The 22,410-nt window shown below is 47.5% G+C and overlaps 4 protein-coding genes across 6 annotated transcripts; 2 read left to right on the forward strand and 2 right to left on the reverse strand.

The window, feature by feature from the left end:
* Positions 1–132: 132 nt before the first annotated feature.
* On the forward strand, positions 133–3,822 carry LOC143015956 (peroxisomal succinyl-coenzyme A thioesterase-like). The gene is made up of 11 exons (XM_076170135.1): positions 133–222; positions 960–1,156; positions 1,265–1,364; positions 1,644–1,831; positions 1,928–2,097; positions 2,353–2,472; positions 2,564–2,646; positions 2,781–2,874; positions 3,083–3,163; positions 3,324–3,465; positions 3,623–3,822. Exons 2-11 carry the CDS (start codon positions 961–963, stop codon positions 3,745–3,747), a joined length of 1,299 nt encoding a protein of 432 aa, XP_076026250.1. The 5' UTR covers positions 133–222; position 960; the 3' UTR covers positions 3,748–3,822.
* Positions 3,823–3,957: 135 nt separating this feature from the next.
* Positions 3,958–9,385, reverse strand: pot1 (protection of telomeres 1 homolog). 3 transcript variants are annotated; one of them, XM_076170104.1, is made up of 19 exons: positions 9,275–9,385; positions 8,894–8,966; positions 8,701–8,786; positions 8,430–8,537; positions 8,230–8,307; positions 7,971–8,097; positions 7,574–7,704; positions 7,177–7,470; positions 6,919–7,065; positions 6,606–6,790; positions 6,267–6,361; positions 6,157–6,183; positions 5,753–5,909; positions 5,189–5,379; positions 4,945–5,080; positions 4,634–4,716; positions 4,465–4,559; positions 4,168–4,273; positions 3,958–4,088 (listed from the first exon to the last, which is right to left on the reverse strand). In XM_076170104.1, the coding sequence occupies exons 1-19, from the start codon at positions 9,380–9,382 to the stop codon at positions 3,976–3,978; spliced, it is 2,340 nt and encodes a 779-aa protein (XP_076026219.1). In that variant the 5' UTR covers positions 9,383–9,385; the 3' UTR covers positions 3,958–3,975. The 3 variants fall into 3 exon arrangements, with proteins under 3 accessions (XP_076026219.1, XP_076026210.1, XP_076026228.1); XM_076170095.1 differs by having other exon boundaries at positions 8,218–8,307; XM_076170113.1 differs by lacking the exon at positions 6,157–6,183 and having other exon boundaries at positions 8,218–8,307.
* A 31-nt stretch (positions 9,386–9,416) lies between these two features.
* On the forward strand, positions 9,417–14,991 carry gpr37a (G protein-coupled receptor 37a). The gene is made up of 3 exons (XM_076170125.1): positions 9,417–12,063; positions 12,264–12,730; positions 13,300–14,991. Exons 1-3 carry the CDS (start codon positions 11,625–11,627, stop codon positions 14,128–14,130), a joined length of 1,737 nt encoding a protein of 578 aa, XP_076026240.1. The 5' UTR covers positions 9,417–11,624; the 3' UTR covers positions 14,131–14,991.
* A 1,788-nt stretch (positions 14,992–16,779) lies between these two features.
* On the reverse strand, positions 16,780–22,086 carry LOC142989122 (hyaluronidase-5-like). Its single transcript, XM_076138538.1, has 4 exons — positions 21,942–22,086; positions 19,630–20,588; positions 19,232–19,321; positions 16,780–19,061 (listed from the first exon to the last, which is right to left on the reverse strand). Exons 2-4 carry the CDS (start codon positions 20,566–20,568, stop codon positions 18,633–18,635), a joined length of 1,458 nt encoding a protein of 485 aa, XP_075994653.1. The 5' UTR covers positions 20,569–20,588; positions 21,942–22,086; the 3' UTR covers positions 16,780–18,632.
* Positions 22,087–22,410: the final 324 nt, after the last annotated feature.

Below are 22,410 nucleotides of genomic sequence, written 5' to 3' on the forward strand. Positions count from 1 at the left end.
TGATAGCTGAAGAACTGATTAAATCGTTGTACAAGGCCCCCCTCCTACTGCTCAATAAGTGCAGAGGAAGGATTTCACTCAATTCAAACGTTGAGCTGTAAAAAGTAAAAAGACACTTTGGAAAAACATTCCAACGTTAGTTAATCATACACAGCTGATAAGACAACGGATGAAGTTTGACCAGTTTATGCAATGATCAGTTTATCAGCGGACCGACGAGAGGTGAGAGACGATTTTCGTTCTTTAATGTCATGAAAACGATCACGATAAAAATTAAATAAAAAGAATAAAAATAAAAGTTCTTAACAATAGAGAAGTTCCAGACTTGGAGTGAAATGTTCGACCGGAGGATCAGTGAACGAGCAGAATCCTGTTTGTTTTTGGGACGAGGATTCTGTCTGAAGGAAGTTGGGTTCATTCCTAAGCTCTGCCGTAGTGCCTTTGTGCTTTGGTGTGAGGTTGTGATGATTATTTATTAATAAATTACGGACGGGAAACTATTGATTATTAAGCCCATGATCACGCCCGTTCATTCATGAAGAATAAACCACGCCCACTCAATTCTGGCAGCCAATCACATCAAAACAACACAAGAAAATCACAAAGTCTGGCTTTGTCCAAACTTTCTACGTTAAAAAATTGTGACAATCAATGATGAAAGTGTTGATGGCAAACAAAAGAAACGCTGATGATCAGTATTGATTAGCTGAATCTAAACCTCATTAGCGACCAGTGAACATGAAGCTCATCTTCTAAACAAAGCAGAACAGATTTGATTGACTGAACCGTGAGTTTGGTAACTGTTTTTAAAAATCTAAATACGGAAACACAACCAGGAACTCTTTGACTTTGAAGTAGATATTATCGAGAAAATACTATAGATACTTCCAGGTACTTTATCCTCCACCTAATAGACCTGTTATCAATGGCTAATTTATCAATGCTTGACCTGTCCTCAGCATGAACATGGAGCAGCAATGTGTCAAACTGTCCGTCCAGCCATCCAGAGGACTGATGGACGAGAAGTTCTGCATCTTGCTCCACAATGTTCAGCCTGCGGCGCAAATCACCCTACACGCCCTCCATCAGTGTGAGGCTGGGGTCAACTGGGAGTCCTTCGGGCACTACACTGCCGACGCCAGCGGGAGGGTCAACGGTACCAGATAACACACACACACAGACACACAGAAAATGAGAATAAAGTCTGTGAGAAAAAATTTGTCTGAAATGGACACAAATGTAAATGAAGTGTGTTTTGTGTTAGTGTGTGAGGACGTCAGTCTTGGGGGGACGTACACTGGAGTGGAGCCTATGGGTCTCCTGTGGAGCCTCGGACCGGCGCCCGGCAGCAAGCCCTGGCCCAGGTCAGACACAGGACAGGAAGTGAATTAAACGTGACCTTAGGTGCTGATGTCCCTGAATGTGTCGTTCCAGAGACCCAGTAAGACTCAAGGGTCCCTCAGTGTTTGTATGTCCTCTTCCTCTTTGGACATGGTTTGTACAGACATGACAGTCCTGGAATACTTAAATGTGTTTCCAGAACTGGAAATGTTTTGGAAAATTATCAGAAAAGTCGAACCCAAGAAGCGTGAAGAGGGCTTTTATTCTGAAAGGCTGACGTCAGCATCTTGCTGGTCCCTCAGGTGGAGGAAGATGGAGATCCAGACCCCGGTGCAGGTCCAGGTGTCTGCCTTCCAGGGTTTCCTCACTAACTTTGTGGATGACGACCTGCTGGCTCGGGTGCAGGTGGAGCGCTGGTACGTCGCCCCTGGCGTTCACAGGATCCCCGTCACAGAGGGGGGACTCACCGCCACCCTCTTCCTGCCTCCAGGTAACACCACAATAAACACACACACCACCTGCTGATCCTAATGTGGATGCAGATATGAGTCCTGGTTACATCTCAGTTTCCTGATGACGTCACCAGGTCCGGGGCCGTTCCCCGGCGTGCTGGACTTGTGGGGGGGCGGCGGGGGGCTGGTCGAGTGCCGCTCGGCTCTGCTCGCCTCGCACGGTTTCGCCTCGCTCGCTCTGGATTATGTCACTCCACGAGTCACCATGGAGACCGGAAAATATGTGACAAACCAATACTTTGAGGTAATAAACCCATGAGATTAAATCATCTGAATTGATCAGAATATTCTTTTTCTGAAGATTCTTTAGAATCAGATTATAAAATAATTGTTTATTTTGATAATGTTGTTGTAAAATTCAGTGATTTCAAAATGAGATAAAACCATTAAATGAGGTTGAATTAACAATTTAAAAATAGATACAAGATGTGTGAGATATGTGAACTCAAACAAACATGTAGACTTTCATTAGGACTGATTGTTTTCATGTTGGGCTCAGGTGGCGTTCACACTCCTGCAGCAGCACCCAAAGGTGCTGAGCAGCCGCATGGCCATGATGGGTTTGTCCCTTGGGACCTCAATGACACTCAAAATGGCCACTTACTCGTCCATCATGAAGGTAAAACACCTGCAGAAACACATCACAGACACAATTTGCATATTGATCAATGATTCAAAATGATTTGTGTGTGTATGTGTGTGTGTGTCAGCTGAGTTGTGTTGTGTGTGTCAGTGGGAGTCACGTTCAGCCGGTTGATGGATCTTTGGCTGAACTCTATTCTTATTTTGAGAAGTAAGTAACACACACACACACACACACACACACACACACACACACACACACACACACACACACACACACACACACACACACACACACACACACACACACACACACACACACGATTGTTTTTTTCATCCAATCAGAAACAGCGGGAAAACTCGCATTAATGAGGAGAACCAGATGATCTGGAGAGACCTGCTGCTGCCCATCCCCACCGAGCGCTCACACAAAGTGGACGTGAGGAGACACAAAATAATCAACCACACACTTATTCGTCAAATGTTCCATTATGTTGTAGTTCAACAAACCGGTATTGATTGATAAGTAGTGAGCCCAATGTTTTGCCGTTCTCATTGTTGCGTTGACCCATTATGATCAAAGCGTTAGGCTCACTATGTTTCAATCATCCATTTGTGACGGATTTAAGTGTTTGTGCTGCGATCAGGTGGGTCAGCTGCAGTGTCCCCTCCTCCTCATCGTAGGTGAAGATGACCAGAACTGGCCCTCCACCGAGTCTGCGCACGACGTGAGTTTGAATCAGAATGCTCCACACTCCTGGTCGGTCCATCTGCTGCTATGGAGACACATTACAATTGATTTGATTTGATTCTGGACGTAATGCAGATGACATTTCTGATTGGGGAAAGTTTCTGTCTGGTTTTTATTCATTACTTTTCTTTTGCCAGATGGAGGAGATGATGGAACGTGCAGGAAACAGCCACCTGCTCACCGTCCTGTCCTACCCAAACGCAGGTCACCTGATCGAGATTCCATACAGCCCACACACCCGAGCCAGCGCCTTCAGGACTGTCAACAGCAAGGGCAAAGGTGAGGTCATCAAAACATAATTAATCAATCAATCGATCACTTTGATTAATCAGCTCAGATGTAGAATACAGCCGACTCAGCAGGGGAAGTAGACTGCGTGTGTGTGTGTGTGTGTGTGTGTGAGAGTGTGTGAACAGGAAGTTGTGTTGTGTTTCAGCTGTGGCTCTGTGGGGCGGGGAGACAGCGTCTCACGCTCACGCTCAGGAGGACTCCTGGACCAAAATGCTGAGCTTCCTTTATCAGCATCTGTATGCACCTGAACGCACCACGTCCAACCTGTAACGCCCCTGTAACAAGTCTGTAATCCGTCAGTAACGTGACCTGTAACACGTCTGTAAGGTCAGGTCAGGTCTGCTCTGGTCTCAATAAAAAACACAAATCACTCAAACAGAAACAAACTCATAAATTCAAAACATTTATTTAGAAACTTTACAAGAGAACAGTGATGTGAAACATGGACCAAGCTGACCCAAGACAGCGACTCATTCTTAACCTGTGACCTCTGACCTGTCAGGCAGGTAGTGTGACAGCGGTTTGGCAGATCTGATAGCAGGTTTGATTCAGTCCATCATCGCCCTTCACTCTGTACGACCTCACACACACGTCCAGCCAAGGAGACGACGCTGAGGACAGATTGACTTATTAACCCGTGTTAACCCATTGTGCCATATTGATGAAGCTTAAGTGAATAAACAAACGTACCAACGCTGCCCCCTGCTGGGCAGAGGGAATCCATGACCCGCTGCACAATGTCCTGAGCCTCCTGATTGGCTGTTACGTCCTCCACCGACACACCGAAGAAGGTATCCTGATCAAAGAGTTCAATAATCAATCCACCAGCTCTACAAATCAAACATTAAGAAATCATGTTCACATTCTAACTGAGCTGCTGTGTGTTTATGAACATCGTCTGCACCGTAGCAGACCAGCTGATCCTCCTTATCCTAGTTATGCTGCTATAGGCCTGGACTGCTGGGGGACATGTGTGGTGCCACTCACTGCGTCTCTCCAGAGGAAGACGTCCAGCGTGTCTGTGGTGTCCTGCAGCTGCATCTTCATCAGCAGGCAGACCTGCAGCAGCTGGACGCCCAAAGCTGTGAACCACAGAAGCACCATCATCATCACCATTTCTTCTTCTTCACCCTTTCTCCTGTTTCTATCCTCTTACCTTCTGCGATCAGCTTCTCATCCATCACCTGGTCCTGCTCAGCAGGGGGCTCCCTCAGCTCAGGCTGAGAACACCGGCCGCACCTGAAACACACATCACCAGGGATGACTGACCAGTACTGAGCCCAATCTCAGGGCGGTTTCAGTTCTTTATTCCCCAACATAAACACACATCTGCCGACAACGCTGGAAAACTTTGATCCAAATCCTCAACAGCTGATGTGATGTCCTCATCTGAGGACATGTAATAATGCTGAAATTCACCGAGCAGTTTCACAAAGAGGACATGAAACGTTTAGCATGTGTTCTGACCCGTAATAGCTCCTCCTGCCTCTGAACAGGAAGGGGGCGCGCAGGTCCAGCGGAGCCAGCTGTCCTTCTGACGAGCGGACAGGAACGATGTTTGGGAACGCTGAAGCCAGTCTGTGTGTTTCCTCTAGAGTGGAGCCTGAAACACACACAGACACGGTGAAGCTCTGACAGGTCAGGGCTCCTCAGATTAGATTGGATTATTGATCCACATTCCATATGGATGGAGTGATGAAGACTGTGATACCCTGGAGGAAGAGGAGCTCCTTGGTTTTGCTCTGTGACATCAGCCGTCTGGACAGATGAAGAGTCAGAGCTCTGCTGGACTCTGAGGGGAGCTGAGCAGATAGAGCCCAGGCCGGAGGACTGCAGGGTCCAGATCCCCCGGGGGCCTCAGGGAACAGACCAGAAACCAGCTGGTGGTCTGGGACGTCCAGCCTGATAGCGTACACACACACAGAAATAACAATAAATAACTATTTTCAATTCAATCAACTATTTTTCAAAATGCACAGAAAGCTTTGTTGGAGGTTGGACCACAGGTTGGACCACATGGTGTCGCTGCAGTGTGACAGCAGAGGACAGAAGAAACACACGGCAGCCAGGAGCCGTGATGCTGAGCTAAGTGAAGATGCGGTCGCTACAGGCAACGGCCCGACTGGAAAACCCCACAGAGTGTTTAAGAGGTTCAATCCCTGAAATTGTCTGATCTTGTTTAGCTTTATGCCAAGCTCTAAACTACAAGCAGGCACGAAACACAAAGGAGCATCAGTGATGTGTGTGAAGCTGCTGGATGGTGAGATGTTCCTACATGTCAGAGCATTTGCAGCAGTAGAGCTTCAGAGCCTGATGGAGCCTGAGCGGCTGGTAGGATCTGATCCGAGCCCGGACATGATGAGTCCCACAGCGGTCGGATTGCTTCAGCTCAGCCAGAGACACCACCGCCACACCGTGACCGCAACGCCTCTCTGCACACACAGATGAGCATCAGAACCAGCAGTACCATCCGCACATACGCTCCAACATCTCACACGCCTTTTAGAAAACAAAGTTTGTTTTGCTTTCCCAGCCATTTATGATGTGTACATTTATCAGCCCTTTCAGAATAAAGCTATGACTTTTATTGAGGACCTTTCAGGATAAAAGTCTGTCTCTGCGAGGGAACAAAGTCATGTGATCTGCTCTGGTGACTTCCTGTACATTTCAATTTCATACCTGAGCTGCAGAGAAGCGGAGCAGCGCCTGAAACACAAACCGCAAACCTTCAACTCATCAAAAGTCCAAGCAGGAAGTGAGTTTGGTGAACACGGCGCCCTCACACATACCCAGAGACTCTGGTGGAGTGCTCCACACCTCCTCCATGTCCGAGAAATTCAGGTCTGCAAGGTCATCTTCCTCCTCTGGAAACGCCTCAATGAGTCTACAGAGACATAAAGAGAGCTGAAGGTGTGTGGAAGCCTGGTCACACGCACACGCGCGCACACACACACACACACACACACACACACACACACACACACACACACACACACACACACACACACACACACACACACACACACACACACACACACACACACACACACACACACACACACACACACACACACACACACACACACACACACACACACACACACACACATCCATCTTCCTCCTCGTACCTCTTCACTTCCTGTACGTCTGGGTCGTTCTCTGGAAGAGTCCGGATCCCCCTGCCGTACGCCGTCCCCCCGTGGAGGTGAAAGGTCAGGTGATCTGCCTGCTCCGCCTGGTCGCTGGGTTGTCCTGGCAGCTTAGCGGCTCCTTGGACGGCTCGCAGGTTGTAGATCCGCAGGAACGCTCCTGGCTGACAGGACAGGAGAGGGAATGATGTCACACGCTCAGGCTGTGATTGGTCAGACCCAGATGTGTCTTCATGGTAATAATCCTGATCCTCTAACAAACACGTCCAGACAAACACATTTGACCTCTGACCTTAAGTTGTTGTGCGAGCTCCACATGGTTGTCATAGACGAAGACGCTGGCAACCAGGTTTTGCCTCTCCTTTGAGGAAGAGGAGGAGGACGAAGGCTCCCCCCTCCCCCTCAGTAGGGGGTGTGGACACCTCGTCCCATCCCAAACCTCACAAAGAAACAAAACAAAAAAGAGGCAGAGGATGGAAAACAATTCAGAATTCAACCATGACTGTAAAATGACTGTAAAACCATGACTGAAGCCCTGGGAGGTTCTCACCCTCAGCAGGGTGCAGGTGCTGTCCATGAGGGTGCTGGACAGCAGCTGGCAGGTGAGGTCAAAATAAACTCTGGGCTGGACAGCAGACAGACGGATTGTGGGTCCTGCAGGGATGAGGGACCTGCTGGAGGCCCAAGACCGGAGCTCCTGCACCGTCTGCTGGTCGCGCTGGTCGAAGTGGAAGGAGCGGCTGGAGGTACGGGGCTCCACGGCTCCGCCCACCGCTCCATCAAACGTCACCACAGAGAAGCCGTGGGTGTTGAGGAGAGTGATGGAGCCGCTGAAGAACTTTACCTAAGCAGACATTCAATATTTGTGACAATAGAAAAATGGCGGACAGATGGACAGATGGACCGGCACATCAACACTAACATGTTAAAATGGTCACAGGTCAAACCTTCACTCTGTGCAGGCGAACAATGTCTCCTATGTTGAAGATCTTGGGATGGTCCTCCAGCTCTGCACGGAAGATGTTGCAGCTGACCTTGAGGTCGGTCTGGTCGGTGAGCTTCAGTGTAGAACAGAAATCTATAGGGGAAGAAACGTCAGTAATCTGAAACATAAATCAGGAGGAGGATTATCTTCATGTAGCTGTGTGTGTGTATGTGTGTGTGTCGGTGTGTGTGTGTATTGTAGGCACGCAGCATCTGAAGTCAGTGCTGTAATGGGTCTGGTCTTAAAGCCTCAAAGACATCAACAACATCACAGAGGATCACTGACCTCTGACCTCCCACTCACACTAAAGCTCAACCTATTCAAAGAATGTGTGTGTATACGGACTGAGGCCGTCTGACCTGTTCCTCGGCTCTTGAAGGGCTGTTTGAAAAAGACCACCACGGCGTAAACGTTGACCACAGCTTCGGCCTTCAGGTCCCCCAGGTTCACATACGTGTACTTTGGAGTCTTGGTCGCCCTGGAGACCTAAAGCACCAACCGGAATGTGACATGGGTGTAAACACAACTTTGAAAATATCAGCGTTCTTTTAAAGTTGTGGATAGTAACTAAATCTACTTTAGCCTTTCCAGAGGTGACAGGCTGACCTGAGCACTGACCTCTGACCTTCTCTTTCTCCTTTCGGCCACCAGGGGAGATTTAGGCTGAGGAGGAGGAGAAGGAGGACGGCCAGACACCTGGAATATGGAGGGTGATAATGTTTGAAGCATTCACAGGGGCCTTAAAACGACATCATCATCATCATCATCTTTATCCGAGAGCTTCACAGACTAACAAACCCTCAGAGTGTCGCGCTCACATGAATGCAGGGGCGCTCTCCTGACAGCTGCAGGTTACAGGCGTGGAGTTTGTCTTTGTGAGCAGTGGGAGATTTAGCAACACAGAAACCTGATGCCATGATCACATCCTGCATGGAGGGGGGTGGGGCGAGAAGGAGAGAGAGAGAGAGAGACAGAGAGACATCAGAGACCATAACCTCAAAAAAAACCACACCTACTTGGGCTCACTACTTATCAGTCAACCCTGGTGTTCCCCCTGAATCAGTCTGAGGCTGTTTCTCCCATACATACCCCAAGATGGACAGACAGTGAGAAATCTTTAGCAAGATCTCCAAACAGGACAACGTTGATGGACGACTTCAGCGGAGAATCCTCCTCTGAAAACAAAGATTAAAAAGGTCACTCAAGGTCAACACTGTATGTGAATGTGTGTGTGTGTGTGTGTGTGTGTGTGTGTGTGTGTGTGTGTGAGACACACACGTACCTTCAATCACGGCCTTCAGGATGAATCTGTCGCCATCTAAAGGAACCAGAGGGCCTTTGCGAGAGACTTTGCCCTGAAAATCAAACATACAGGTCAGACTGGAGCTCTGAAGCTGACAGGAAGGCTGCAGGTCTGAATCTAGTCTCATCTAATCTGATCAGACCAACCCAAGGATCAATATGAACAGCCAAACAAAAGAATGTGATACGAGCATGAAAAATTAAAATGTAATAAAAAGAAGAATACAAGCTGAAAACTGATTTTCAGACTGTAGTGATGAAAGAGTGACGTCATCAGGGGGGGGACAGAATAAAGACGTGAGCTGTGTCAACAAATCCATCAGGTGTCGCCATGGTGACGTGGTATTTGCAATAAACCCACCTTCACATATTTGTCTGTGTAATCTGCTCCCATTTTCAGGTCGCACAGGTGAGTCCTGCTCAGGTGAGCGCCTGGCCCCGCCCCCTCTGACATCACACACAGGGGCATGACGACAGCATGGAGGTCTGACAGGACACACACACATTAAAACACGTTCACCTGTCAGGAGCACAGAAACATGAAAGACTGTCATCCTTTTCATCCTTTTTTTACCTGAAAGATTGGAAACTTTGACAGAGACAGAAAGAGACAGAATGAGAGAGAGACAGACACACTGAGAGAGGCAGACAGAGAGAGACAGGGAGAGGGAGAGACTGAGAGAGAGGGAGAAAGAGAGAGAGACAGGGAGACAGACTGAGGGAGATAGACAGACAGACAGCGAGGGGGAGAGAGACAGACAGACAGGAGTAGACAGAAAGAGACAGACACAGTCAGAGAGAGAGAGAGAGAGAGAGAGAGAGAAAGAGACCTGAAGTAACTCGTTGAGACCTACTCGTAGTTTGCGCCTCTTTAAACGGAGGCGCATAACTAACTTTAACACGAGCCTTAGCATCACAGTCCAGTATCACCGCGAGCGAAGTGCGAGCGCTTACGGTTACTTTGTGGAAGAAAATACGACCTAAAAGTAACGTAATGCCAGAGTGAAACACTTACTGCACTGTTTCCCTCGCTTCCTTTCAAGTCGTAGGGTGGCGGAATGCGCATGCGCTGTCTTCCGGACTAGCCTCTGTTTCTTTAACATCTTTAACATTTAGCTCTGTTTGTTTGATATTTCTGAAAAGCTGAAAAGCCATATTCTTATTATATTTATAATGATAATAACCTAAGTATCTGATGCTCTGTCCACCACAAACATTTAATTACATTTAATTACGTCTTTTTAAAGACAAACTAAATAGTTTGTTAGCTTTTAAACAACTCCACCCCCCATGAGTCTTAGCGGTAGACGCCCCGCTGAAGCCTGATTGGAGCTGAAGTTTGTTTGCGGAAACGTCAGCGAACACAACATTAAAAGTGTGGAGAGTTTAGGTTATGTGTTTGTTTTGAGTTTGTAATCAGAGAAAATCAAACTCCAATATTCACGTCATCATCGTAAAAGAGAAGATTATAATTGTTAGACATGTCTTAACCTTCCAATCGACTTGACTATAGGAGACTTTGTTTTAAACCTCAAGCAGGGGTATTCAACTAACATTTAAAAAGGTCCAGTAGCGAACATTTCTTGAAGCAAAGGTCCGGAAGATCAACAATTTTTACCACCAAAATACACAATTCTGATTGGCTGAGTAGTATCACTTGGAATGGCGTCACTCGCATGCAATTGGTCTCTGCGTTTTCCTCGCTAAACCATTACCGTAAAAACTTGACAAGTTGCGCCGGTCGTAAGAGAGCCCCGTATTTTAACCATAGCCTTCTGTTTTGACTGTAGGTCCGGGTCCGTACTTATGGGACCCGGCCCGCGGTCCCCCTGTTGGTGACCTATGCTCATTTTACAACACTTAAGTGTTGTAAAGTGTTTACCTGTCAGTGCGTGACGATTCAAAGGCTTCATGCTAATCAAATTGAATCAAAACGAACATGTAGACTCACAAGTACTAACGTATACGTCATCTTGCCACCACTTTACAGACATGATCTTTAAATGTAAGATGTACATGTAATCATGTACATGTATCATCATGTGTGTTACTGTCATTTAGTTTAGATTTATGTTACTGTTATGTTACTGAGAGAGAGAGAGAGAGAGAGAGAGAGAGAGAGAGAGAGAGAGAGAGAGAGAGAGAGAGAGAGAGAGAGAGAGAGAGAGAGAGAGAGAGAGAGAGAGAGAGATGAGATGAGTCTGATCTGTTTGTAAATCATATCCCCCCTTCTCTCCCTCCTCCTCCTCCTCACCCTCCTCCTCACCCCTCCTCCCCCTCTCTCACGTAGCTTGGCTTTTCCTCTGGCCGCATTTCTTTTCCCCTCTCGTCCGAGCGCCTGTGAGCTGCTGCGCTGTAAACAGCCCGGGCTGGATCGGGACCCAGAAACCCTGACCCGCCTCTTTAAGGGAAGTGAGCCTGAGCCCGGAGCGGACACGTTGGCTCTTCCAAGCTGAGGACATTTGTCTTTTTTGGACACACGGGTGATGCCACCAGACCGGAGCCGCTCTGGGACGCAGACCAACCCATCCGGTCCCCCGCTTGTGTGGAAGTAAAGTCTCGACAGAGACAATCTGCGCGCAACATGAAGCTGAACCTCGATTTCGTGTCCATTTCAAATTGAGATTTGCGCTCATTTATGGACAAATTAAGAGGGGCACAAATGGACGGAGTTTTCTGCAGCGCACACACGGGTTAGAGCTCACACCACCATGGTTCCACTGCTGAGGCTGCTGTGTTTGTCGCTGTGCAGCGAGGCCGTATTCAGTCAAGCCCGGTGGCAGAAAACAAAGGCGACTTTCAGTCCTCATTATGAATCCACCGCCGCTCACAGGAATGCGCAGAGCCGGAGATGGCGCACAGTCAGCGGGGAGGACAATGGGAGGGCGCCAGAAGAGAGCCAACGGGCCTCGGTGGGGTCGTGGTCGGATACTGGACAACCATCATCTCCTGGAAGTTTGGAGGCGCCGGGCAGAGAAGGAGCTCTGCGCGCTGTGCGTAAAAGTGCCGCGCACACCAGAGCGCTGCGCGTTTGGGGATCTTTACGCACAGAGGAAAGAGCGACCAGAGAGCGGCGCCGGGCAAAGCAGCTGAGCACCCGGCATGGACGCACCGAGAGGCGGCGACGGAGCTCGAAGCCCCGAGGCACAGGTGAGCAGAACCGTGACTCATTTCTACTGTTGAGACATTCTAACTCTCTACGTTAATAACAACAATAATAACAATCATTGCATCCAATCTGCTCATATTTAGCAGCATGATACCAGAGGAACTTACCAAACACCTGCTAGTATTAGATATGTATATGTACACAATATATGAAGGTGAAGTAATGAGATGTTTTTGAACAGCTTTGGCCAGCACCCTCACCCTGCAGACCGGACAGACGGCCATGTTGGAGGCTGAGGCCATGGCGCAGGAGCAGGTGACCGTTTCCCCGTTCAGTCTGAATGGCAGCGACTATGAGGAGGAACTTTCTCCACCAGAGAGCACACCGTTCGTCCCAGACAGCACCAGGACAAGGCGCAAGCAGCTGAAGAACCCCTTCTACCCGCTCAGCGCAGAGTCTTTTGCTGCCTATGCCATTGTGATCATCGCCGCCATCATCTTCGGCGTGGGGATACTTGGTAACATGTCCATCATGTGCATCGTCTGCCACAACTACTACATGAGGAGCATCTCCAACTCTCTACTGGCCAATCTGGCTCTCTGGGATTTTGTCATTGTCTTCTTCTGCCTGCCGCTGGTGGTTTTCCACGCACTGACCAACAACTGGCTGCTGGGACAATTCTCATGCAGGATCATCCCGTACCTGGAGGTGAGGGACGCTTCAGGTTCAGCTTCAAGAGATTTCAAGATTTGTCTTTTACATCTGAACTCTGTGTTGTATCATTGTGTAGATGTTTGTGCTTCTGTCTCTCTTCCTCTTCTTTGACACCTTGTCACGTGTTCTTCTTCTTCTATTTGTCATCACGATGGATAGAGATCCATCACAACATACAGAGGGTTCAGGTCAAAGGTCAGAGGTCAACATATTAGTATGTAACCAAACCTCTCTCTTCATGTAGAGGAGCTTTAGAGGCGTCTGTTCATGGATCCATCAGGGTCCATTAGAGACCTACAGACCTGAAGAGAAGCACAGACATCTAGACACAATTTACAGAGGAACAAACAAAGTTCAGACATGAAGGAGATGAAGTCACAAAGATGATGAAGTTCTGTAAAATCACCACTGTGTTGTGTTAATAATGCATAAATAGGATATTTCCAAACTTTCCATTAAATTCCAAAAGGTGAACCAGAAGAAGCCTTAATATTTGTGCGATTGTGAGAAACATTTGTGCGATTGCAAGCTGGTCTAATTGATTTCCTCTGTTGTTGTCCTAGGTGGCATCTCTTGGGGTCACGACCTTCACACTGTGCGCTCTCTGCATCGACCGTTTCCGCGCTGCTACCAATGTGCAAATGTACTACGAGATGATGGAGAACTGGGTGTCCACCTCGGCCAAACTGGCCGTCATCTGGCTGGGCGCGCTCCTGCTGGCGCTGCCCGAGCTGCTGATCCACCAGCTGATCACTGAGGACGGAGACCCGCCGGATGTGAAGCCACCGTGTGAGCGCTGCGTGATCCGCATCTCCACCGAGCTGCCGGACACACTGTACGTTCTGGGTCTGACCTATGACGGCGCTCGTCTGTGGTGGTACTTTGGCTGCTACTTCTGCCTGCCGACACTTTTCACAATCTGCAGCTCGCTGCTCACGGCCCGAAAGATCCGCCGGGCTGAGAGGACTAGCGTCCGCGGCGGGAGGAAGCAGATCCAGCTGGAGAGCCAGATGAATTGTGCCGTGGTCGCTCTTGCCATCCTTTACGGCTTCTGCATCATCCCAGAGAACATCTACCATATTGTCAGCGTCTACATGGCGGCCGGCGTTCCCAGAAGAACCCTGGACATTCTACATGTGGTCAGTCAGTTCCTGCTCTTCTGTAAGTCTGCAGTGACGCCGGTGCTGCTGTTCTTCCTGTGCCAGCCGTTCACCAGAGCCTTCCTGGACTGCTGCTGCTGCTGCTGCCATGACTGCGGCCCACCCAGGACCCCCCCGTCCACCAGCGACGGCCAGAACGAGTTTACCTCAGACGAGCTGGAGCTGGAGCCGCTGAGCATCGTCCGCAGGGACGTGGCAACGTCTTCCTTCGCCACCGTGGGGACACATTGTTGAGGACAAATGACTTCTTCTGGTTCATCTTAAGAGATTTCAGAGAATGTTTTAAAGTATTACATTTATGCGTCATCCTAGCAACACAGCAGCCATTTTTGAAAGTTCCTGATCTTCATCTCCTTCCCCTCTGAACTGTTCATGTGTTCATGGATCCATAAGGTTCCATTAGAGACCTACAGACCTGGAGAGAAGCACAAACATCTACACAATGACACACTAACAAAGGAACGCACAGAGTTCAGAGGTGAAGGAGATGAAGATGATGAAGATGATGAAGTTTTGTAAAATAGTTTGAGTTTCACTTTAAATTCCTTTACTTGGTTCTGAGTTCTGAGTCTGAAGCACATTTGGGTTCACAGACTTTGCTGTTGGTCCTTTTGCTGTTTACAGAGTTGACATATTTGAAGGATAACACGTAGAGAACATGTGAACATGTTAGTCTGTATGAACTCAGTACTTTGGTTCTTTGTGTTCAGCTGAGAAGAACAGGATTATTTTATAGGTTTGTTATCTGGACTGAATTGTCTGAATTGTTTGTAGGTGCTTAGCATGAGTCGGTTCACTGAAGTTCTTCACACTTTGAGGTAGTGGTACTTGATGTGAGTGTTGCCATGGGAACGTGGTGACGTTTCCTGATGTCTGTTTGGTTCTTCCACAGAATGTATTCAACCTCTTATTTTCTTCTTTTCTTTGGTTGAATGATCCATGTTTTGCTGTCACGTCACATTTTCCCATCACGTGTCACACGACACACTGACGGAGCAACTACAACACTTGAACGTGTTTGATCAAAAAAAAAAGAGAGGTAAACTTTTCTATTCACCTTATTCTGCTCAAATACTTCATGTCTGAATAAAAGACATGGACAAAATCAAACAGAAGCCGTCCATCTGTCTGTCTGTCTGTCTGTCTGTCTGTCTGTCTTTCTGTCTGTCTGTCTCTCACTCTCTCTCTCTCTCTCTCTCTCTCTCTCTCTCTCTCTCTCTTTCTCTCTCTGCACTTCTTCACTGTCACTTTAATCACAAATAAAATCACGTTGATGTGACGGACACATTATGATTTCATGTCATTTTTACGAGTTACATAAAAAAGGCAGTGTCTATTTTAAGACATGTTGTTCATCTGGAACCTTCTCTCGCTCACACACAAACAGGAAGTGTGTGTTTGCTGCGTCACGCTCAGCCGAGCTCGTAGCCATCGTCACCACCGCCGCCCCAACCGTTCAGAGAGGACACAGGCGGCCATTGTCCAGGCCTCCGTTACTGTGACAACAGCGGGATTCTGCCTGTTAGTGAGCAGCGTTTGTACCACAGCTGAGCTCCTTCACTGTCAGAGTGATCGCAGATATTGATTCTGATCATCATATTTGATCAGATTCAATGAAAAGTAATGATCTCAATTCTGTTGGTTTGCTTCAAAATTCATTGTTTTTTGATTGTTGATTAGGATTCACCAAAGTCTGTTAGTTAGTTAGTTAGTTAGTTAGTTAGTTAGTTAGTTTAGTTGGTGTGGCCACGCTGACCGAACCTGCAGGCCCATAGTCAGGGCCACTTTGCTCGCTACGTTTACATGCACTGTATACTCAGGGAGTGCGTGAGACGTACACGTGGTCATAACCTGAACAAGTAACCACCACAATCACATCATGGACGCCTGCCACTAAAAATGGATCACATGTAGTGGGCAGCTCTTGCCCTCCAGAGGATGAACCCTGGCCGTTTAGATGAAAGGAACAAATCGTTTGTGTGTCCTGCATTTTTCCCTAATCATCACTGGGTCTCTGGCTTGTTTTCTGGCATTAGCCTCTTTCGCTCCAGTAATTAGACTAAGCCATTCATTCAGAAACAATGGAAGCACACAAACGGCGAGGCGTCGCTGCTCGCTGACCTTATCCAAATGCTTTCAGTACTGTTTGGGGAATCACAACCTCCCATTGGTGGACGGAAGCCAGGCTGCCGTGGCAACCAAACCCTCATCCTGGATGGTTCAGGTTTGGAGACGGGAAGTCCCGGAACCTAAATTGAGGACATCAGAAACCAAAATCTGAGATAACAAGTTTGCTAAACCATCTTTTCCAAATCAATGTTACATTATAATAGTTCACTAAATGAATCATATGTGCTGGTCATATTAACTATAATTTCAATAATTCATGAATGATGAACTCTTCCCTCTGACAGCACTGACGCTGTGTGTGTGTGTGGGGGGGGGGGGGATTCCCTCAGTGAACATCATGTTTGGGCGTTCAGGCGTTCAGTCACAGGCTCTGACCCAGAAATCTGAACAATAAAGCTCCTGTCCTCCTCTGACAGAGCTGAGCCAGGCTGAGGCTGAGTGTGAGGATGAGTGTAAAGCTGAGGCTGAGTGTGAGACCGAATGTGAGGCTGAGGATGAGTGTGAAGCTGAGGCTGAGTGTGAAGCTTTGGCTGAGCACTGGAGCTTAAGTCTACATGTCTGTAAAATGTGACCCATTATCTCAAGTCTCCTCATTGTGCTCAGGCAGTCAGACCCAGCAGAGCCGACAGAGGGCGGTGTTGTATCACATGACAGCGGGAAGCAGACAGAAGAAGAGGAGAAGAAGAAGAAGAAGAAGAAGAAGAAGAAGAAGAACAACCTTTATTTATATGGGGTTCAAATTCAAATGCATGTTACATTTCATGCTGTTATACATACATGCTTCACACAATGCAATCCTACACAAATGCAAATCACACACATCTGAATGTTTGCAAACCACTCCCACACACACACACACACACACACACACACAGGGGACTCAAACCGGCTACCCTCCGGTAGTCTATGGACTGAGCTACTGCCGCTGAAAGGGAGGCTGCATGCTAGCAGTGCAGCTTATAAATCAGCGCCACCACAAGGGAGAATCATTCTCAGTGTTAAACTGCTTTACTCTGATTTCTTATCTCTCTGGCTCCAGTGGGATATTCAGTCAGTAGTACATCGTGGCTGTACCATGTTGCAAGGATCATCGATGCAGTTTGCATGAATTCTTATATCCATATCATGTTTACTGTTTACTTAATCAAAATATTGATTAAGACATAATTGATCCTGTAACTGCTGTTCAGATTTAATTTTTCATTGATGTGTTGATTTTAAAGGTCTGGGTAGGCCGCAGAAGATTTCCAGATTTGAAATTGGGTCTCAGTCTCTCCGTCTCCGTGTTAATCGAGATGTTACAGATGGTAGGTGTGTGTTCTTCTTCCTCACAGACACATTCAGCTCAACTCAATCAAACCTTCAGGAGGGTTTTAGCTGAATGTGAAAGAATAAAAACAAGACTTAAAACTACATCAGTGCTAATGTCACAGTGTGAAGAAGCAGGATTCAGTTTATCCCAGATGGGGAATTTTTAAAGTGGTGAAGATTGCATGAAAAACTGATCAAAACAAACACACCTGAAAGCAGAAAGTACAGGTGAGTAAACACCAGCGTCAAACATATGACGACTCTGTGCTTTCTGTGGTGATCCTGTGTATCGTTCATCTCTATCCTCTCTGCTCTGCTCCTGGTTTCCTGATGTCGTGCTGGGTTTTGCTCTTCTCCGCTTGGTTCAGATCTTTTTCTGTGGACTGATCATCTGCTTACTGAACCCGTTTGCTTCCTGACATCTTTCCAGACATGCTTCTGGTTCAATTCCCATGATGTCACCTGTTCTAGCTCCTGGCGTGAAGTCCGGTTTACTGATGCCTGCCATGAATTTGTGTTCCTCCTTTGGGTCATGTGATCTCCTGTCCTTGTCTTTACCTTGTGACTTCCTTTATGTTCTGCCTGCCATGGATTTTAGTTTCCTCATCCTGAATCCTTGTGTGCATTTGGGTCGTCACCTTTGGCCTCCAGTAGTTCCCAGGGACAGTTTCATGGCCACAATGCATTTGTGACTGGAAATGGATTTGAGACGTGTAAAGGTTATAATCAGAGTCAAACAGTTTCACGTCTTTCCCTCTCTGAGTAAACAATGTGTCATGCATCCTCACAGAACAGTGCAATTATCATTTTTACCTAAATGGCATGACGAACAGCTAATCACAGTACTGAGTGCACGTGAACACAGAAGATCTATTGTGCTCGGACATCAGAAGGTTCAGTGTTGGTTCTTCTGATTTTAGATCAAAAACCCTTTCTGGGCTTCTGTTCAGAAAAGCTCTCTGCCCTTCAGCCTGGGGCTTGAGACTTCACACAGCGTGGCAGGATCCTCTGGGCGTGGTGACATCACTAACAGGTTCACTTCAGATTGGGAGCTGAAGGAATGCTGCTTTGCACTTTTCCATGTGGGAAATCAGATTTCTGATACAATTTCAACAGATCCCAGATTATTCACATGTGACAGTCTGTTGCCGAGCAGCAGGAAAGTCGCTGTGATTGAGGGGAAATCAGAATCAATACAAAGAAATGAGCAAGATACAGAAATTGTGGCAGAAACAAACAAAAGCATAGCAAAAAAAGGAAACAAACAAACAAAAGCAGCCATCATCATCTCTCTGTCACATCACTGTGTACCTCAGTGCGAGCAGTGCCGCCCACAGCAGGAGTGGGCGTGGCCTGGTGTGGCTGCAGCCTCCACCATTAGGCCCGTCAGTAGCTATGAAATCAGGGATGAAGTTAAGCGTCAAGAGAGAGTGGCACGGCTGCGCGCTGAAGCACATGCAGTCAAAGTTTCGGTCAAACTGATAGACGTCTGCCTGGGACAGGCCGCCGCCCCGCACCACCAGGGGCCCGCCGCGCCGGCTCGCCTCAATTCGATAGTGGCGTGCATCAAGGTGGAGGTAGACATTGTCATCCCAGCGCTTCCTCACGCAGCGACCTCTGCCCTGGCACAACGCTACGCTGCACAGCTGCGCCGCCTTGGAGACATTGAGGATGTATGGATTCATCACGGCCTCCAGGTGGCGCCGAGCATCAAGGCAAGAATCCTGGGGGATTGTGGGAAAATTAGTCACCTCTGTACTTAATAATAACCATGTGTGAATCTGTTATCCTTACTGAGTAATGAAGAACATAACCCAGACAGTCCAGGCTGCTAGAAACCAGCAAAGGTCACATGGACACAAACAGGAAGGTGCAGAGTGACATCATGTTGTACCTCGTCGTTGGTGACGTCCATGTCTCCCCAGGAAATGATGCCAGCAGCTCCAAGAGCAGCAGCTTCTCCGATGGTGTTCACCAGGTCAAACTGCAACACACCAGCAGGCCAATCAAAGAAGAGCAGGACAATCTTCTTCTCCACTCAGCATCATGGGAAGGCTAAACTGGATGTAAACTATTATCTGGGTTGATTGATGTTTTGAGCCTTGTATGGGAAAATAATATTAGAGGTGTTATTATATCCTATAAACCTCTAGGGGGAGCTGTTCTGTTGTTTGTCACAACACAATAAAGGGAGGCATTGTTATGGGAAGCTTCTACACATCACAGTTCAGCAGGTTGGGCTGAAAGAAGCCACAAGCCTAGCAATACTTAACAGAACAAGCAGTCACTCACCTCGGACATGTATTTGTCCACGCTGTCCTTGTAGACGGGGCGGATGTAGGGGTACACGGGGATGGCGTAGGAGCGTTTGGAGAGCATCGAAACCCGCATGGCCTCGTGCATACGATGGCGGACAAACAGCCGAGCTTGGAGCGAGTCTTTGAGGGCGAGCTCCAGGTAGATGGACGGGTAGAGCGCGTCAGATTCCTCCCACAGCCACAGCAGCTCGTCGTTCCTCTTCTCCTCCAGGTCGGGACACTTTCCAGTGAAGCCAACCATGTCCTGGTTATAGTCGTAGTTGTAGCAGTCGGGATAGAGGTAGTAACCCCACAGTCGCTTTGGTCTCAGCCTCTTTCCGAGGCGAATAGACTTCATGAAGTATCTCTTTGCACCACGCTCAAACGAGATCTTGGCCCGCGCCTCTACCTCGTCGTCGGATAACGAGCTGTTCTTGTTCTTGATATGGTCGATGGATTTTTGCCGGTAGATGTCTTTACTGCCCCAGTTCCGAGACCACTGCGGCCGCCAATCCTCAAAGTCCAGCACGGCGAGGCCCAGCTGGTCGACGGGGATGTAGTGCTCGATGTCATCCTCTGCCAGCTCGCGATGCTCAGTCATATTGATGAGCTGCGGCAGGCCTTCATCATACATCTCACCGGTGTCTTCATCTATGTAGGGGAAGATGCCAAAGCGGTCGGTGTAAAATATGGAGATGAACTGGTTCGTCGCTGATTTCAATGTGCTGGTGACATAGTCAAAGAGGGAGAGGTCGAGCAGCAGGCCGAATCGGCTTTTGCACAGCTCGGTTGGGGCATTCCACATAAACGCAAAAGGGCGGTTGGGTTTAAGGGGCGGAGCCGCCATCCGCAATGTCCGACCGGGACACAGCATGGCTGACACGGCGAGGAAGATGAAACACAGTTTCTCTGTGAGCCGTCTACCTGAAGCCATGATTGGAGCAGAGATCGTACCTGCGAGCAAACACAAACACAGTTTGGATTCATAACACTTTCACCATTTCTGAATTTGAGGATTTTAAGAACAGAAACTTTGAATCTGCTTCAAAGGCCACACAGCGACAGACCAGCCTTCTTGTAATTGCAAGTGTGCAAGGTCACCTTCAAGGTAAAGGTGAGAGACTGTCCCAAAGGGGTCAAATCAGGTGAGAGAGGAACACAGTCATGATATCAGCCTAGATACTTCAGTGTGACGTCTTAGAATCGAGTTCAGGCTGAGACATGAAGATGTTCTAATATCGACTTAATAACAGGCTGACAACAATTATTTATGGGATTTCTTAAACGCTTTTGTTGCCTCGGGCTGAAAATGAAAGATTTACAAAAGTGATTGACGTGCCCTCCAGTGCAAGAAAGGAGTGGATAGAATGAAACACTTTCTTTCTTTCTTTCTTTCTTTCTTTCTTTCTTTCTTTCTTCAAGGTAACTTGTGGGTCTGTTCATTTAAAGTTATTAATATTTAAACATGATTTTGAATCCAGAGACACTCATTCCGCCTGCTGGTCCTGTTCCAGCAGGTTACCACTAGATGGGACGCTGCAGCAGCCTTGTGTTTCATTCACTGCATCTCTCACTTTAACCTCAGTCTTGAACTGTTGCTCCATTACTCACACACAGTTCTTACAACATTTGTTGATGTTTGTAATGTTTCATAAGCATGATGAACCGTTCTGTCCTCTATCAGGGGCGTGGCCTGCCTCAGCACCCACACAGACCATCAATGAAACATTTACAGGCAAAGAAACGTTCTCATCTCAAATGATTGTTTTCACATTGCAGCTTTTGAGGAGCAATGAAGAACAAAATTAACTTAAAAGAATTCCAGCGCGGAGAAAAGTAAACAATGACTCACTAATAAATAAAGAATAACTATAAACTGAACACGTCATCAACATGACAGCGGGTGAAAATCAAACCGACTATACGTGAGGACTCTGAACACGCTAAGAATGCTGAGACGGAAATCCAGCAGGTGTCATCCTCATCGTGACGCCACTTTATGCCCTGAGGCCTGTTTGACCCTGTTTACAGGCTACAGCTCAGAGCCAATGGCAGAAGTAAACAAGATCATATGTTAGATTGTACATAAGTGCCACATCTTAGTTACTTTGACTCTTGTATGACATTTACATATTACACTTTATCACCTCATGCCTACGTACATGACAGGATGCAGCCTTTACCTTTGGGTTTCTGTTTGTTTAAAGTTGATAAACCTGCTATAAAAGTAAACAATGACTAATAAATTAGGAAAAACTATAAACTGAACATATCATAAACATGGCAGCAGGTGAAAATCAAACCGACCTGCAGTGGACCTCTGACTTCCTGCTGCTCCAAACCTGTAACGTCCTGGAAAATGACCTGTGAGCCTCCAGCAGGAAGTGTCAACTTGGCAGAGCAGCAGCTGAGCCTCAGCGCCGGTGTGCAGATGACGCTTAGAGGAAGAACATACCTGAAGAGGAAGCTTGTGTGTGCAGATAGCGTGTGGACGGCACACTTATACGCGAGGACTCTGTCTAGACACGTTAAGAATGCTGAGACGGAAATCCAGCAGGTTTCATCATCGGCTTAACGCCACTTTATGCCCCTGTTTGACCCTGTATACAGGCTACAGCTCGAAGTAAACAACTTCATATGTTAGATTGTATATATGTAACACATATACACAATATAAAACAATACGGGAAGGCTGGTCGCTCTGAAGGGGGGGGGGCGGGGGTTTGGGGGGTTGGGAGATCAAGATGGACGCCTGAACATCATCATCATCCTATGA

Source organism: Genypterus blacodes, unplaced genomic scaffold (genome assembly GCF_046128005.1).
Source record: "Genypterus blacodes isolate CSIRO-AG114 ecotype Tasmania unplaced genomic scaffold, CSIRO-AGI_Gbla_v1 ptg000015l_1, whole genome shotgun sequence".
NCBI lineage: Eukaryota > Metazoa > Chordata > Actinopteri > Ophidiiformes > Ophidiidae > Genypterus > Genypterus blacodes.

Excerpts from the sequence above, each read along its gene's own strand:
- pot1 (XM_076170095.1), bottom strand. The coding sequence starts at position 9,382 with ATGCCCCTGTGTGTGATGTCAGAGGGGGCGGGGCCAGGCGCTCACCTG. Across the intron at positions 7,705-7,970 it reads CTTCAAGAGCCGAGGAACAG|ATTTCTGTTCTACACTGAAG; the intron begins GTCAGACGGCCT and ends CTTCCCCTATAG. Across the intron at positions 6,791-6,918 it reads AGCTCGCACAACAACTTAAG|CCAGGAGCGTTCCTGCGGAT; the intron begins GTCAGAGGTCAA and ends CTGTCCTGTCAG.
- LOC142989122 (XM_076138538.1), bottom strand. The coding sequence starts at position 20,568 with ATGGCTTCAGGTAGACGGCTCACAGAGAAACTGTGTTTCATCTTCCTC. Across the intron at positions 19,322-19,629 it reads TGGACAAATACATGTCCGAG|TTTGACCTGGTGAACACCAT; the intron begins GTGAGTGACTGC and ends GGTGTGTTGCAG. Across the intron at positions 19,062-19,231 it reads TGGACGTCACCAACGACGAG|GATTCTTGCCTTGATGCTCG; the intron begins GTACAACATGAT and ends ACAATCCCCCAG.
- gpr37a (XM_076170125.1), top strand. The coding sequence starts at position 11,625 with ATGGTTCCACTGCTGAGGCTGCTGTGTTTGTCGCTGTGCAGCGAGGCC. Across the intron at positions 12,064-12,263 it reads CTCGAAGCCCCGAGGCACAG|CTTTGGCCAGCACCCTCACC; the intron begins GTGAGCAGAACC and ends GTTTTTGAACAG. Across the intron at positions 12,731-13,299 it reads GGATCATCCCGTACCTGGAG|GTGGCATCTCTTGGGGTCAC; the intron begins GTGAGGGACGCT and ends TTGTTGTCCTAG.
- LOC143015956 (XM_076170135.1), top strand. The coding sequence starts at position 961 with ATGAACATGGAGCAGCAATGTGTCAAACTGTCCGTCCAGCCATCCAGA. Across the intron at positions 2,098-2,352 it reads TGACAAACCAATACTTTGAG|GTGGCGTTCACACTCCTGCA; the intron begins GTAATAAACCCA and ends TGTTGGGCTCAG. Across the intron at positions 3,466-3,622 it reads TGTCAACAGCAAGGGCAAAG|CTGTGGCTCTGTGGGGCGGG; the intron begins GTGAGGTCATCA and ends GTTGTGTTTCAG.